The following is a 17,243-nucleotide window of genomic DNA, read 5'->3' as shown; positions in this document are numbered from 1 at the left end:
GGAAAGGGGTGGGGTGGGGCCTAATAACGCGGCACAGGACAGGACCGTGCGTCCCCTGAGAGAGCGAACAGGGGTGGTTAACTTCTCGATTGATACCTCTCATGTGTTCCATTATGAATAGTATAAGTGGCAAGAAGTTTATCCTAAGATTTTTTTTTTTTATGGTGGACTTTTATGTTTGTTCCATCTCTTATTGTGCTTTGAGCAGTTTTCATAATTCTTTCTTTTTTTGTTTTAGGTATTAAATGGCTCTTTTTCTTTGGAATTGGTCAGTGAGAAATACTGGAAAGTGAACAAACCCATGGAACTTTATTATGCACCCACAAAGGAGCACAAATGAGCTTTTACTAAAACCAATTCTGAGAATGAACTTTTTTATAGCCTATTTCTTTATTATTAAAGATGTATCGTCATTACTTTTATGGACAGAATCTTGGATATGTTGTTCAGTTTTCTTTCTGAGCCAGACTCGTTTACACTATTAGAATCTTTCCCCTTAATTTAAGATTTCCTTTTTGGAAGGGACTACAATTGTTTAGTACTTTTCTTTCCTTTAAAAAATATATCTAAGTTGTATGTCTTCACAAAGTATGGTTCCATTTGGAGCACCCTTTGACCCAGGAATTTTTCATAGTTCAGTATTCTTAAGATTCAGTTGGCTGTCCTTTTCCCTCCCTTCAAGAGTTTAGGCCTTACAGAATGTTAAATATGTATTTTGACTTTTTTTCCTGGAGTCTTGTATATTTATAGTTTTCTATATAAGCTGTAGTATCTTCATGAAGACCAAGGCTCAAATTTACTGTGCTTAAAAAAATTCTCATAGGATTATTATTTTCATGGTATTTTCTTCCATAATATCTCATTTTAACAAAAGGTTCTTTATGAACTTCGTGTCCATTGTCATGCAATGTTATTTTTTTTCCATTTTCCCCCCCTGTAATTTTGGAATTTATGATCCTGGGAGAGAGAATCAAACAAAATCTCAAGTTCTATGAGAACTTGGTTCATTTACAGATTTCACTGAAGAAAGAAATATTATATTGGTCTTATGTAGTCTTCAAGTGTATATTTAAAGAGGTCTTTTTTTTGTATTAGTTCTCCTGTCACTTCAGTTCTTTTATTACGTGTGTTTGGTGTTTTTTTCCTATTAAAATACCAGAGATATGGAGATATTTTGCACTTTAGCCTTGATGAAAAGTACAAGATATGTTCAAAGCTCCCCTAATTCTTTTTTTTTGTTAGCTACGTAAGTTAAGAATAATATGGCACATAGAACTAATAGCAGGAAAAAAAAAGTTTGCTTCTGTTTGGAAAGTGTGTTTAGCATTTTGTGTTGCCATATATCAGTTTATAAAATTTGGTGCTCTGCTAATTACACTCTAGAGAAGCAAGTTAGTGGAGCTTGAGCCCTGCCTTGACATGTAGTAAAAGATAATTCTGTAGGAAAATGTCAAGCCAGGTGGGTAAAAGTCATTCTGCTCTTCTTAGTTTTATATTGAGGGACAGTGTTTGGCATTTGGACCCAGAAGGCTTTATGATGACAGGTCAGAAATAAGATGGACTTGTGTGTTATTTTTCATCCGTGTCCTGATTTCAGGTATGTTTCCAAGTTTATATTACAGTATTTACAAAGATATGTTTTCATTGAGAAATAAACCCTAAAGGGTTTTTGCCGCGGGGGACTAGTCCTCTCGAACCATTGTAACTAAAGCCTGTCTATTCATTTTAACTATTTATCTGTCATTTTTGACAGATTGGGGCCAGCTTGACGTTTTAAATTCTTCAGCCCAATATGAAAATTTAGAGGCTTATTCAGGTTTTTACCATTTTATTGAAAATACTTAAAATCTGTTTTTACGGTTTTTTTGGTAATCTGTGCCATGAAATTTGAAAACCACCAAAACCAAGGGAAATTTTGTATTCAATTCCTTTTCTGGTGTAATGTTAAGTTGTATAGATTATTGATGATGCATGTCCACTCAATATAACCCTGGTTTTGTGATATAACTGTTTAGATTTTATTGGTGACATTAGATTAGTAGTTGCATTAAATAACTAAATTCCCATTGTGATTATTGAAATTTTGTCTTTAAGCAAAAAGTTATTTGTGAATATAAGCTTTGTGCTTAGAGAATGTATGTATCAGTCACTATGGGAGGATGTAAACTCTGCATCATTAGTGAATTCATTGGATGTGTAATCCTTTGCAAAATATAAGTATTTGAGCATCGAGTGTAGTGTTGTGTGTGTGCGCGCACGCATGCATGTGTTTTGGGTGGGGGGGTACTTTTGTTCATCACCACCAACCAAGATTTCATAAAGTATTATCTGAGTAAATTCTGTAACCACCATCTCAACTGAGGAACAAAGGTCACTGAATGTGGTGAGGGGCCTTTGGATACATTGTCATTTTAAAATTTATTGTAAAATACACATAACTAAATTTACCATTTTAACCATTTTTAAGCATACCATTCATTGGCATTAAATGCATTCACAATATTTTGTAACCACTACCACCATTTCCAGAAATTTTTTATTATCACAAACTCTGTATCCATTAAACAATAATTCCCCATTTCCTCTTCGTACCCCAGCGCCTGGTAGCCTCTATTTCATTTTCTCTTTGAATTTGATTGATTTTAGGTACCATATGTAAGTGGAATCAATACAATATTTGTTCTTTGTGTCTCATTTCACATAGCATGATGTTTTCAAGTATCATTCATGTTGTAACATGTATCAGAATTTCATACCTTTTTATGGCCAAATAATATTTCATTGTACGTATATACACATTTTGTTTATTCATCTGTTGATGGACATTTCGATTGATGGACACTTTTTACTATTGTGAATAATGCTGCTATGAACATTTTTGTATACCTATCTGTTCAAGTATATACCAAGGAGTGAAGTTGTTGGGTCATATGATAATTCTGTGTTTAATTTTTCAAAGAACCCCAAACTTTTCCAAGGTGGCTATACAATTTTACATTCCCACCAGCAAAGTAGAAGGATTCCAGGTTTTCTACATCCTCGCCAAGAGCTTGCTTTGTTTTTGTTTTTTGGTTTTTTTGATAGCTATCCTAATGGATGTAAAGTGTTACTGTGGCTTTCATTTGCATTTCCCTAATGGTTTGCTATGCTAAGCATCTTTTCATGTGTGTATTGGCCATTGTATATCTTCTGTGGAGAAGTATCTAGTTCAGTCTTTTACCCATCTTTAATGGTTGTTTTTTTGTTGTAGGAGTTCTTTATATATTCCAGATATTAATACATTATCAGATATGTGATTTGCAAACTTTTTTTTTTTATTCTGTGCTTGCCTTTTTACTCTCTGTAGTTTCCTTTGCACAAAAGTTTTAAATTTTAGTGAAGTTCAGTTTTCCTATTTTTTTTTGTTGTTGTTGTTGCCTGTACTTTTGGTGTCATATCCAAATACAATGTCATGATTTTCCTTTAGGTTTTCTTCTAAGTTTTATAGTTTCAGCTTTTATTTTTAGGTCTTTGATCCCTTTTGAGTATTGTATTTGTTGAAAGGTAAGGGTTCAACATGTAGACATCCAGTTTTCCCAGCATCTTTTGTTGAAAAGATGCCCTTTTGCCTTGAATTGTCTTGGCAGCCTCACTCAAAAATTAATTGCCCTTATATGTGAGGGTTTATTTCGGAGCTCTGTTAATGACTGTACTTTTACCAGTATCATACTGTTTGTTATTGTAGCTTTGTAATATAGCTTTATATATCATTTTAAGTCCTCTGAACCTTGTGAGAAAGACAGTATTTCCTTTGTATATTAAAGAAAACAGAGACTCAAGATTCTTAGATAATTGAACATGAAATAATTGAAATGCCAGATGAGAAAAGGAGTCGTCTTAAAATCCTCAACACATACCTACTTGTGCAGGGCTGTATGCATCTCAAGAAAAAAACAAAGGAGGTACTAATCTAACCTGTGGCAGAACTTGAGGCTCTGTATGCAGGAAGTAAAGGCTAAGGCAGAGCTGTACACTTCATGTTGACGTGTTGAAGGCATGTCCCAGCACATTCACAGAGCACTTCATCAAGCTTAGGAGAGTTATTGTTTCAAGGCATTTAAGGAATTTTCTGTCCAATCATTTGCTGACTTTTAAGCTAACAAAGCAGAATGTAGAGGTCACACAGCAAAGAATGCCGACTTTACAGAATTAGTCCAGGAAGTTCACTAAACAAACGGCACCACAAACCCCAAGGATGTGAAGGGATTCTTTTGTCCAGAGTTGCCACATTATAGTATTTTAAATGTCTAGTTTTCAACAGAAATTTACAAGACATGCAAAGAAATAGGAAAGTATAAGGAAGTCCAGATGTTGGGCTTAAAATCAGTTTTTAAAGCATGTTCCAAGAACTCAAACCATGTCTTAAAACTTAAATGTGAGAAGTCGTTCGTTCATCAAGTAGAGAATAACAATAAAGAGATAAAAATTATAAGAGAACCAAATAGAAATTTTGGATTGGAAAAATACAGTAAATGAAATAAATTGAATAGTGGGGCTAAGCAGATTTGAACCAGTGGAAATATAACACAAACATAGGCCAAGTGAAAGTATCCTACCAGAAAAAGGAATGAAGGGGGGGAAAAACATACAGAGGCCCACAGGACACCGTCAAGTGTGTTAACCTGCATAATGTGAGTCCCAGAAGGAGAGGAAGTAAAGGGGCACGAAGTGTATTTGAAGAAATAATTGCCAAAAATTTCAAAATTTGGCGAAAAACGATCTGTACATCTAAGCTCAAAAGGTGCTTCCAAGACACATTCTTGGATGCAGAAAGAAAAGTGATACAAGGGGTCTGGGGTTAGATTAACAACTCGCTCCTCTTGAGAAGTCGTTAAAGCCAGGCGGTCATGAATGGCATTCAAAGTGCCGAAAGGAAAAGGCAGTGAACCAAGAATTCTAGAGGCAACAAAATTCTTTCTCAAAAGTGCAAGATACTAAGACATTTCTACATAGAAACAGAACAGCTTTGTTAGTGGCAGGGAGTCAGGCAGAAATGAAAGAACATAAAGGACATGAGGTGGTCACGTAAACCCACACAAGAACAAGGAGCTTGGACTATTATAACAAAAGGCCATAGACAGGGTGGCTTGAACAGCTCATTTATTTTGCATTGTTCTGGAGGTTGGGACGTCCAAGATTAAGGTTGGGGCAGATTTGGTTCCTCACGGCTGCCTTCTCGATGTTTCTTCATGTGGCAGACGGGGAGAGTGTTCTAGCTACTTCCACTTTTTATAAGGACACCCTCATGACCCCATCTAAACTGATTATCTCCCATAGGCTCAGTCTCCCAATACCATCACATTAGGGGTTAGGGCTACAACATAATGGATTTGGTGGGGATGCAGACATTCACTCCATAACAGTACTTTTGTTTGTAATTCTGATTTAAAAGAAAACTGCATGAAGTAACATATAAAACTGTTGAATGACCTATAATGTATAATTTTTATGCAACAGCATAGAACATCAAGGAGGGAATGGAGCTATATTGGAGCAGCAAAGGTTTTGTAAAATGTTGAAATTAGGTTGGTATTAATCTGAACTAGATTATTTTAAATTAGGATGTCACTTGTCATCTCTAGCACAACCACAAGGAAATACTTAAAAAAAAAAAAGTGAAAGAAATGATATTAAAGTAGTACATGAGAAAATAACGTTTAACACAAAAGCCTGTAATGGAAGGAGAAAGACATAACAGAAATCAGCAAACTAACATATAAATCCTGTTACCATTAATTACATTAGATGGTAATGGGCTAAACGCTACAATAAAAGGCAAATATTGGCAGAATGGACTAAAAACAATGCAGGTACATATTGTCCATATGAAGCATTAGTTTAAAAAAAACATTGAAAGTAAATGAATGGAAAAACAACAGTAACTAAAAGAGAAGCAAAGTAGCTATTAGACTTGAAGACATACTGTACCCTATTGTGGTGTAACCTCGGCCAAGCCTCTGAGTTCCTTAACCCCATTGGCAGTGTCCTGTCTAAGACGAGGGGGTCGGTGTTGTCTGTAGTCCTTTCCATCTCTGGAAAACGAATACTTTAGCTTCGAAAGTATGTAATAAGATACGGGATTGGGCACACTTAAAATAACAGATTCTTTCCAAATGTTTTAAGATTTTCAAGTCGTAACTGAATGCTGAGATCTGGAGTTTAATGGTTTTTTATCCAAAGTTGTAGTTTTCAAAGATTTTGCTATCAAAAATAATTCTGGGAAGATCTTGGCCATGGAAAGTGGGAATGACGCTGAAAGAGTTAGTGCTTTCTGTGTATGCATAGGTTATTGAGTACAAAGTATACTGTTAAGAGGGTTTCAGATACGGAAAAAGTAAGTAGGCCAGTAGTTAACTATTTTTGTAATAATTCTATTCCAGAAGTTTCTAAGGGACTGCCTGTGGTCAGACTTTATAATTAAACTTTTATGTATGTCTTTATTTCCCGTAATAAAGTAGATCACCAAGCGACTGAAAGTGTGAGCACTGAAGTCAGCCTGGGGTTGGATCCTAGCTAAATAGTTTCAGAATGGCTTTGGATAGATGAGTTAATTTCATGTAGCTATACAGTGGATTATATAATATAAAGACAACACTGTGTAGTGCTAGATCTCACATAAATATAAGCCCTTAAAATTAATATGCCACTTCCTAAGAAATGTTTTTACTTGGCAAGTTTTGTTCTCTGGCCTACATGATCTGAAAATAGGTTGAAGTTTGCAGTTTGGGGATAACTCATATTTACAATGTACACACACTTTAAAGTTAACAGTCTTATCCACTCCTGAGAACTAGGGAAGGATCCATGGGTTAGAAGAGGGGTTCCATGCAGAGTGGGGGAAGGGTGGCAGCAGAGAAAGGGATCAAATGGCCATGGGTGATAAGGCATGGCAGACAAATGTTGATATTGGCTTTCACTTTTTATAGATGTTCTGCTTTTTTAAACTCTTCCTGGTCTTTGTGAATTCCTTTCCCTAATGAGGGAGAGTCAGTCTCCATATGGAGACTGAAGTTGTGAGATATTCACTTTTCTGGCCTCTCCTATAGCTTTAAGGCTGACATAGATGGAAAAGAAAGTTTGATCCTGTAAATTGGCAGAGTTTGCTGTCTTGTCAGGTGTCTTAAGTGAGAGACACTGGTCAGGAGAGTAGCATTCTGAGAATTGGAGTAAGAGTTTTGGAAAGATTTGGACGAATCAGTATCCTAAATCCTTACCTCCAGTGAGCTTCGCTTAAAATGGGAGAACCCCCTTAGATGTTTGTTGCTTTGGACGATGATCCCTTAATAACCTCACTCAAGTAGTTAGGTTTAAAAAAGCAGTTCACTGCTTTATCCCTACAGTTAATCCCTCATCTCCAGGATAGTCAGATCCCAGTATGTTCTGAGGGACAAATACAAAGTGCGTCCTGAGAGAGTGTAGAGTGCTGGATCTTGAAGGAGCTTAATTTAAACTGGGCCAAACTCTCTATAAGGTACACTTATACCAGAGAGTCTGTCTCATTTTGTCAGTTTGCACAGCTGGGTGTGGTGGTTTACTTGGCTGAAATTTTGACTCAGCATAAATTGGAAGTGAGATGCTAGAAATGCCTTGATACAATATAGAGAAAGGAAATCAAAGACTTAGGAGTGTTGGAGCGGAACTATGTGTGATCTGCTCAGCCATCTTCCTACTATATCCCTCGTAAGAGCCTTATTGACTAAGGCATTGAGAAATACACAGGTGAACAGAGGAGCGCCCTGAAAAGCTTTATAGTATAGTCTGACAAAGGGATATTTTTTGGCCTTGGCTACTTGATTATGTGACCCAAATGACAAAGTGGCTCTGTTTGATTTATGTAACTGAAAACTATAGGTCTGACTTGAGCCACTGTAGTAGTCAGGATCCCTTATCCATTTCCCAGATCGGATTTAGTTCACATTCCCAGAGCCCTTTGAGAAAGGACCCTGCCGTAACATCACAAGTTTGGGTCCCGTATGTCCCTCTTAGCCTTCTCCAAAGTAACCTGTGGCCATTTACCACAGCAGTTATACAATGAGGAAAGAAATTCGTAGACCTTTTGGGATTACTAACTGACCTCGTTTAATTCCTGGAAATCAGAACATCATGTATTTATTCAGAGTAGAGTCTTATGGAAGTCAGGTGATAGATGGAGTTTTTACCCAAATCCTTAGTTCCTTCTCCCATTTCCTGAGTATGTGGTTAGAATATGAATTAGCAACTAGCAGAGTCAACACACTGGTTTCCTGATTGGAGTAAGAACTGGTTTCTTGTGTTTACTGTTTCTTGTGTTTAACGGACGGATACAATTGATGTTATTTTATGTCCTAAATTACTATTTTTGAGGGAACAAAATGCTAATGTAGAATTAGATGGAATTTTAAAAGTATTTTCCTCTTTAGATTGATAGGGTCCTTTAACAGAGTTCCAGACTACTCCTACCAAACTCTTCAGGAAGTCTTCCTGTATACGTGAAATTAATACAGATAAACATCTATTTTAAATAACTAATTTATATAATTGCATATCAAGTTAGGCTCTGGCATAAAACTGAGCTTCATCATTGATCAAAATATGCCATGCTGAAAAGCATGCAGAAAAATCTGAGACTGTTACTGAATTTAACAATATATACTAAAGCAGAAGGTCCAAATATTTATTTGCCTTTTGATTTACGGTAATTTTTCTTTCAAACTGTGTAAAGAAAAAAGTAACAACTTTTATTTCTTTTTGTGCTCATTTCTGAGTTTATAATTTTACTTGGCAAGAATTATAGTTTTTTTATGTTCATCATAGAAGGTACTTCATCTATTCATTTATTTTACTAAAATCAATGATTCCATTAATTGGAGTAAAGAAAAAACATCCTCCTAGGACCGTGTTGTAATAATAGAAAGATTTATTTTATTGCTGCCAAATAATCTGTGTAGATGTAATACCTCACTCCCTGGATTTTTGTATATGTCATGGCAGTAGTTTCTTATGTAGTATATTTAAAATCTCATTAACTCCATCCACCAAGCTTAATGATTATAAAGTTATTTCCTCTAACAGATACTCTAGTATAAATATGTATTAAATCCTTGAGACAAAAATCTAAACTTAATACTAAATCTTTTCACCCAAACTCATAATTCAGATGAAGCAAGAACAGTATTTATTACTGGAAACAAAAACTTTTTTTTCCAACTAATTTTCATTGTTATGTTAGCTTGGGCTACTATACAAAAAAATCAGCAAACACACACCAAAAAAAAAAAAAAAAAAAACTACGAAAGAAAAACTAAAACACCCTGAAAACAAAAATCCTTACTTCATAGATTCATAAGGTAACAAGTTCAAATCTGAGGTAGCACAACCAAGCAAATGAATATTGTACGTGCATTAACTGAGGCACTTGAGATCACCCGACTTGTTTAATTTAGAACAAAATCTCTCCTTGAGAATGTCAGTGCTTGCGAACAATTACATCAATGGTCTCATTTTTCTTTGACAAAATCTTCCTTTGAAGTTTAGTCACCTAGACCTTAAACTTACAAGAAAAATATATTTTTATCTCAGGCAAGTATATAATTTCCCAAAAGCTAGTAATAAAAGATCAATGTGGGACAGGTATGATTTCTTAAAATCAGGAACATATTTTAGCTTCATAATTATGAAATATGTTAGTGACCTGAAAGGACACTGTTATTTCAATTCCATTCAGGGCAGTTTAAGTACAGATATGATTAGGAATAGTAAAGAATGGCTTCCATAACATAAAATTCCAAACACTTTTTTGCATGTGAAAATTTTTTGAGTTATTAAACAGTAGGGTGATCTCAGTCATAAACTTGACTTCATATGAAATGTTTTCTTTAAAATTTTAAGTTTTCTTTAAGAAAAACTTGAAAAGCGTAGCTTCCAAACCAGCTTAAAATTAGAAACTGCTAATTTATTGAATGAAAACAGTACCATTTTTATTTTTACACCACTGAGTTGAAGGCGTAGAAAAGAACTACAGTTGGTATAGAGAACTATTAGGCCATCTATACAGACATCTGCGAATAAACTCTACATTTACCATCTTCTGCAGCCACTTGCTTCTGCTTTGTCATTCACTGACATTTCAACCCTGTCAGTTACTGTGTCTTCGGATGCTGCCTGGACGTGGCCCTCTGACTGTCCTCCAGTGTAGGTGGGGGTGCTGTACTTTAAAAGGATAGATTTAAACTGCATCAGGGGTGCATCTGTACGAACACCCATTGGGTCAAAATGAGTTCGGCTTACTCGAAAGCCTGCTTGAGAAAGATAGCACAGGAACTTTTTTAACCTGCAACAAGGAAAAGAAAAGAAGTATTTTTATTTAAATCACAGTGTTATTAAAATATAAAATATATACGTTGCCATTTGCTGGCAATCTTACTTTGGCATATTCATCCCTTTAATACTGTGTCTGTGGATGTTGTAATAAAAGGGAGGATGTTCAGTACTGACATCAGTCTTTTGCTTCTTGGCTAAATTTGTGATTGTTTCATTACCTTTCCTCTTTCCTGAAACACATACAAACAGACAAAGTTAGCGTTCTCTTAAAAATTAACAAACCAAATACTTTTGTAACTATATGCTGTCTCAAGTCTGAATCCTCTGACATACCATTTCAACCTGTCTATCCAATCTTAATTTTTAAGAGAACTTTTTATTATAAGAATATTTATTCTTGATATTTTCACTGTCCTTCAGTGATGTCATTTTTAGCTGCTGAGTCAGAACTTACTTCCTACCTTCAATTTCAAGCCTCAACTCTATTATCTGTAGAAAGCTTTTTATGAATTCTAGACCAATCACCTCACAGATTTCATTACTGTCAATACTATAAGTTGTCATTTTTTCTTTTTATTGTTTCATGTATTTAGATATATGTATGTAAATCCTTTCTTCCCAGGTTACAGTCTCCGTTCCTCGGGGTGATGTCCTTCCACTTTTATATCTACCCTGTTCTGAATGCCAGTGTTTGGTACATCATAGGTATTCAATGAACACAAAACATGGCCAAGGTTACACAACAAACCACACGAAGAAGTAGAATGATACTCTAAATCTAATGTTCTTTACAGGATACTAATAATGCCTTTTTCTTCCCTTCAATAAAGAAATTAAGTAGAATTAACCATTTTAAGTGATTTGAATGTTAGCAAAATCGCTGCACATACCAAATGAACGTGACTATTAAAGCATGCAGTAGTCATTAAACAACATGCTATTAGCAGGAGTTGAGGTTTTCTTGTCCTTGAAAAGCAACACTAAAATGTTAACCAACTAATACAAGATTACAGGTTATAATTATAATCCTCTGCTCTTTCAACTTTAACACTCTTCTTTTTACCTGTATTCAAAACATTTAGAATCTAAAGTTGTCTTTAGATTCTAATATCTGATATAAATCTGTTATAAATCTTAACACCGTTTTGATAGGAATTTTCAATGGCTAATATAACTATATTTTAAAGTATGCATATATTCCAAATTATAACAGAAGCTATATAATAAATTCTTATGGCTAGAGAATAGGTCTTCAATGGAATTGCTATACATATCCTGAGAAAGTTTTAAAAAATAAAATTTAATCTTAACACTATAAACTTATCAAATATAATTTGATCTTATTTTGGTTCTCATGGTTCTTCAATATCTCCTAGCTCTTTCAAAGCGATCACCATATACTAGAGAGGTGAACAAAGTACATGTTAATAGAAATTTTGAACTGAGCAATGCCAGATAAATAAGTTTTATTATAATTATGTTGTCAGTATAATGTGATAAAAAGGCATTTTGATATAGGTTCCCAAAACAGTCTCATCTCTTCCTCCCTTTGTGCCGCCTTTTTGCACAGATACACACATAGGTACCTACACCCACACACACATCCGTACATACCTTGTGCAGTGTAATTATCTGTTGTGGTATCATCTGTAGTTTTAATAAATACACCACATTCTTCTAAAATAAAAAATGGGAATCAGAATATTTTACTAAATTATAGTCACATTCTTCCCACATTCTTTGCTACATATTACAGACTGTAGCAAAAACGGCAATTCCATTTTCAAGTCTATAATACCTGCTGTTTCTAAGGACTTACGAGAAATGCTAGGATGTCTAATAGACCCATCATTAGGTCAACAGTCAGACAAAACTACAAAAGCTATTTTTACTAAAGAGAAAATGAGAAAAAAAATCTAGCTTCTGTGTCTCAATGGATATTACCAAAAATTTTGGCCACAGTACTCTCAGAATTACCTAAGGGTTCTATTTCTAGAAAGCAGATATAGGGAGTAAAAGCACAACAGACTTTAAGTACTTTTAATCTCCTAAAATTAAAATATAAATATCTTAATAAAATCATTATTAATTTCAGGTTTTGACTAAACCTGAAGAAAACTATGCAATTAAAAATAAGTTAACCAGATTATGATTAGACTCATTACAGGGGATTTAAAGCACACCTCATAATTTTACTGCTTTTGAATAGAACATCAAATAAAAATAAAGGCATATTTTTGATACTCGATATGTAAGCTACTATTCAATTAGCTACCTTGCTTGTTGAGATTTGATGGTGCTTGAACTGAAAAGTGACTTTGAGGAGTACACTCGGACTCAAAAATCAGTGTCTTTATTAGGGTCTGAATGTCATCTAAACCATGGTGAAGAGATTCAAATAGCATTCTTTTGAGAAATCCAGTATTGAAGAGGGAACTTGACCTGAAAAATATATATATAGAGAGAATGAGATGTGAGAAATGATTATTTTCTTAAAGTAAGTCTTCATAATTTAACCACAACTAAGATAACTATAGGATTAAATACTAAAATTTTAAAACCATGATTTAATTTAAAATTGTTTATTTTCTATTCCCCACACCTTTTATCATGTCAGTTCTCTAAACTAGTGGGATTAGTCAAGGAAATTTCATTCACAGTAAATCAAGAATTTATTGAGCCTTCATAAGGTGTACAGTCTTCTAGTACATAGAGGTGTGGAGGATATACCAAAATAAAAATTACAACACTTACCCTATAAAAAAAGCCCATAAATCTATAGACAAGGACATAATGTAATGCAGAGGTCTGTATAATGCATATTCCTATCAGTAACAGTATTATTCCAGTGTGTATATGGTAGAGTGGGGTGGAACAGGAGGAGATAAATGAGAATTACATGTGGTGGTGGTGGTGGTGGTAAAAAATTGCCCATGGGTAAGTCTGAGCCAGATAACCCTGGATTCCCACCCTGGCTCTCCCACCTACTAGCTACGTAATCTTGAGTAATTACTGCTTTTGAGTCTCATGTTTCTCAAAACGGAAACTAAAACCTCTCATAGACCTGTTATGGGAATTATTCGAGGTAGCACATGTAAAATCTCTAGGACAAAGAATATCCTTAATGAATGGTAGCTATTAATGTTAGCAAATATATGTGAAAAGATATATGATTTTATGAAGTGTCAAATGAGTGATACTCATTAAGCTAAAGCCTAAGCCTGAAATAGGTTGACATGTTACAACAAAATGGCAAGCCCACTGTTAGATTTATTAAAAGGGAATTCAGAAATAATTTGGGTTGAAGCACAAAGAGACTTCAAAGAGGACTAAGAATTTGAACTGGAGGTAGGGAAGGGGGAAGAGATTCTGAATGAGGGTAAAGACATGACCATGGCTTTGAGTGCGGAAATCCTAAGCCATGGTTGAAAACTCAGTCCTGGGAGTGAGAAAACCTGGGTTCTTGCTCTATCTGACCTACTAACTAAATTTGGGGGGGAGGGGGTCGATTTTAGCCAGCACTTAAAAACACTGTGCTATAATTTTCTCATCTGTGAAATGAGAGAGTTGAACTAGATCTTCCTTCTGGATCCAGCAACCTGTTGAGAATAGTTTCCCCAGTTCTGAGATTGATGAGTGATATCAACAAGTAGCAGAAGATGCAGGTAAGCGAGTACTAGAAGCCAAGGCTGGCTAGGCCATTCTTAATCTAAGGGTATTTACATGCGATAAAGATAAAATAACGGGCATCAGCGCAAACATTTACCATTTGGGTTCATTTTTAGTTTAAGTAGATGGTTAAACCTTGACCTTGTAAATTAATGAATTGGAAATCTGCAATGATTCTTGTTACGATGTTGTTAGGAACCTCTGGCTATTAACAATACAAAAGCACACGTACATTAAAAATCTGCAGTTGGGTCCCATCTAAACAACTTTACCTAAAACAAAAGTAGACATTTACTTTCATCTGCCCTTACTTAAAACCGATTTCTTGAAGAACTTTTATATTAGTTGACTCTTCTATAAAAAGTTATTATCACTTTACAATCACACCCTAGTTTTACAATTATCTACTGAAAAAAGCCTCATTCTTACTATTGAGAAATGAATTAGTTTGCATATCAGCCAGCCTTCTCTTTAATTCCACTGCCTCTAAGCACTGTCAAACTTGAAAGAATGATACAGAAAAATGTGAAAACGGAAATTGGCTAAGGTCTATAGTGAGTACTCAATACGTAAACCAATTTTGAATGTTTATTATGCTTGGGCACATACCATAGAGGTCCAAGTTCTATTGCTGTCTTCCCAGGCATGCTTCCATGACAGTTACAAGGCAACTGTCTGTATGGGTTTTCTGTGAAAAGATAATGGAGAAATCAAAGGAGAAATGACAATGTAAACAGTAGTAACTGTTATATTAATAATAATCTGCAGCTACTATATACTGAGGATCTACTATGTGCCAGGTATTATGCTAAGTATTTTTATGTATTTAAAATTTCTAATCCTTACAACTCTGAAGTAAAATCTCAATTACATACGTCAGAGGATTAAAACTTGAAAGACTGTAGAAATCCATGTCAAACAGCTTATTAGAGGCATAACTTTTACTAAATTTTAGTTGACACATGAAATTAAGTAGGAGAAAATTTTTAAAGTCTTTAAGATGTCTGTGTTTTAAAATCAATTGATTGGGGTATAATTTACATGCAATAAAATGTATACATTTTATGTTAAAAGGTTGATGAATTTTGACAAATATATATACCCATATAACCAATAACCTGTCAAAATAAAAGTCATTTCTCATAAGTTAACTTCTGCAACTGGGAAGAAAATATTCTCTAGGCCTGATTCATAATCAGCTCCAAAATGTTTGCTAGAAGAATCTAATTCAATTTAAAGAGTAATGAGAAGCCTGATATAATCACAAGGAAATTGGAGAGGTAGTAGCACTATTCTTAGTTTCCAAAATGGAGCAATATTCTACTATGAACTTTTCAGTTCACTTAAGGTCTAGAACAGTCATTTTAAATCAGACTCTCTTCAGCTAACTTCCCCCAGGTTATTCCTGGGTAGATCACTCACTTTCTTGGAATGGCCTGATCTGATCAATTTAAATATATCTAGAACCCAGGGCTAAGGTGGTAGAGACATAGGTCTATAATGCAAATTAATGGCATAATGCAATTGTGAGATATTTTGAATTTACTTAAAGGCTCCCCTCACTGTTTTACCTAGGTTTACTTTTCAGTATTCTTTAAGCTAAAGGAAGGTATGGTTATCATCAATATTAGTTGTTGAGAACTATGTTCCTCAAACATTATATGAATATATTCCTGATGCCTTCCTGGAACCATTAAATAACTAAATTACAAGTACTATAAGCAGTATTACCCAAATGAGGGCAATTTAACATTTGTTTCTGTCAATTACAACCATTTTCCACAGGCAGGAAGGCAGCACACACACGAATTTATATTAGTTTGTTTCTTGATGCACTTTGCAAAATGCTCTCATCATACAAACCTGTGTCTTTGCCCAAGGCCCTTGCCTAATATTTCTCGGTGTTGGGTCAGCACCAGCAAATTCCCTGAGGGGTCAGGGCTATCATTTTAGGTTAGAAATTGTATCATTGGAACAAAGTTGCAGCAAAAAAAATGAGGGGGTAAAGAAAACTAGTATTTCCATGTCATTAGTATGTAGGCTAGGAAGGCAATTTCAGATGAATTCAAAAATATTAGCAGACTTCTATTTAAATGCAATGAGTTGAACATGTACTTCACCTCTGTTGTCCCTTAAAAGGTTATTAAAATGAGCAAAGAAATACAAATCAAACCCCAAGAGTTAATAAAATAGGAGAGTGGGTAATAAGATGATGAGAGATGTCAATAAAATTTAGAAGTGGGAATCAGAGAAACGGGATAACTGATTTTGCAGGTCAGAGCTAAAGCCTAAGCCTGAAATAGGTTGACGGGTTACAGCAAAACGGCAAGCCCACTGGCATTGTGGGATCCCAGAAAGGCCTGAGGACAGAAGGTACTGACTGTCGCTGAAGATGGGCATAGAGTGGTGCTACAAAAAAAGAGGCCTGGTTAAAAAATGTTAAGGGGTTCAGTTAAGACTCGGGAGTCTTCTCTAATACCCAGAGTCAGGCTACTGAGTCTTCCTCATCTGAAAAGATGAAGTTAATCTTGGGGGAGGTTGAACCATCGAGGATTTGGAACCAGAGGCATCAGTCACAGCTGAGGGTGAGGATTTAGCTGTATGAGAGGGGAGGGATTAAGTAAAGGACTGCATAAATGGTAAGTAAGACCTTTAGTCTCCTCCCCCAACGCAGCTCCTGAAAAGCTGACAGAAGACTGGAAGAGTCCTCTCTAGAGCAGCTTTAGTAGTCCAAGAGAAAAGACCACCCAGATTTATCGGCATGGGGTGGGGCGGGGTGGGGAGGTATCTTCCAGTGAAAAGACAGATTGGCGCCTTTTCTTTACAGTTTATAAGCCCTGCCCCAAGTGCTTCCAAACAACTCAGTGTGGACGACCAAAGACATGAGATCTACTGTGACAGAACAAAATCAAAGGTAATATGTGGGTAGCTATAAAAGATGTTTATGCATGTGTTTTTTCTTCTCTTAATTTATTTTAAAAATAATTATGTACTCGAAAAATAAATATACTGTATTTTTGGATTAGGTCTATATAAATGTAATTAATGTAAGACAAAATAAGCACAGGAGAGAAGAGGAAAATAGAATTATATTAGAGGAAAGTTGCTAGATTTTATCAGTCTTTCCTCAGTATTAACCTGAAATAGGCCAAGATAAGTTAAAGGTGTATATTTTATAACCCCTAGAGAAACAATTAAGAAAATAACTGAAAAATGTACAGCTAAAAAATCAATAG

The 17,243-nt window shown here is 35.1% G+C and overlaps 2 protein-coding genes across 3 annotated transcripts in view; one reads left to right on the top strand and one right to left on the bottom strand.

Annotated features, from left to right (window-relative positions):
- The window catches only part of RNF2 (ring finger protein 2), a 28,562-nt gene extending 26,330 nt beyond the window's left edge, over positions 1 to 2,232 (top strand). For both annotated transcript variants that reach the window (XM_016145614.2, XM_016145613.2), the window contains exon 7: positions 239 to 2,232. In XM_016145614.2, coding sequence (XP_016001100.1) covers positions 239 to 340 — 102 coding nt within the window. In that variant the 3' untranslated portion in view covers positions 341 to 2,232. The remainder of the gene's footprint in view (positions 1 to 238) is intronic.
- Positions 2,233 to 9,170: 6,938 nt separating this feature from the next.
- TRMT1L (tRNA methyltransferase 1 like) overlaps positions 9,171 to 17,243 on the bottom strand; it is a 28,347-nt gene continuing 20,274 nt past the window's right edge. Inside the window, exons 11-15 of the mRNA XM_016145620.2 lie at positions 14,617 to 14,695; positions 12,614 to 12,780; positions 11,953 to 12,015; positions 10,442 to 10,568; positions 9,171 to 10,348 (exon numbers count right to left, since the gene is read on the bottom strand). Coding sequence (XP_016001106.2) covers positions 10,096 to 10,348; positions 10,442 to 10,568; positions 11,953 to 12,015; positions 12,614 to 12,780; positions 14,617 to 14,695 — 689 coding nt within the window. The 3' untranslated portion in view covers positions 9,171 to 10,095. The remainder of the gene's footprint in view (positions 10,349 to 10,441; positions 10,569 to 11,952; positions 12,016 to 12,613; positions 12,781 to 14,616; positions 14,696 to 17,243) is intronic.

This window comes from Rousettus aegyptiacus, unplaced genomic scaffold (genome assembly GCF_014176215.1).
Source record: "Rousettus aegyptiacus isolate mRouAeg1 unplaced genomic scaffold, mRouAeg1.p scaffold_m13_p_17, whole genome shotgun sequence".
Lineage (NCBI taxonomy): Eukaryota > Metazoa > Chordata > Mammalia > Chiroptera > Pteropodidae > Rousettus > Rousettus aegyptiacus.
Note: the sequence above shows the minus strand (reverse complement) of the source record. Positions and strands in the feature narration are given on the sequence as shown.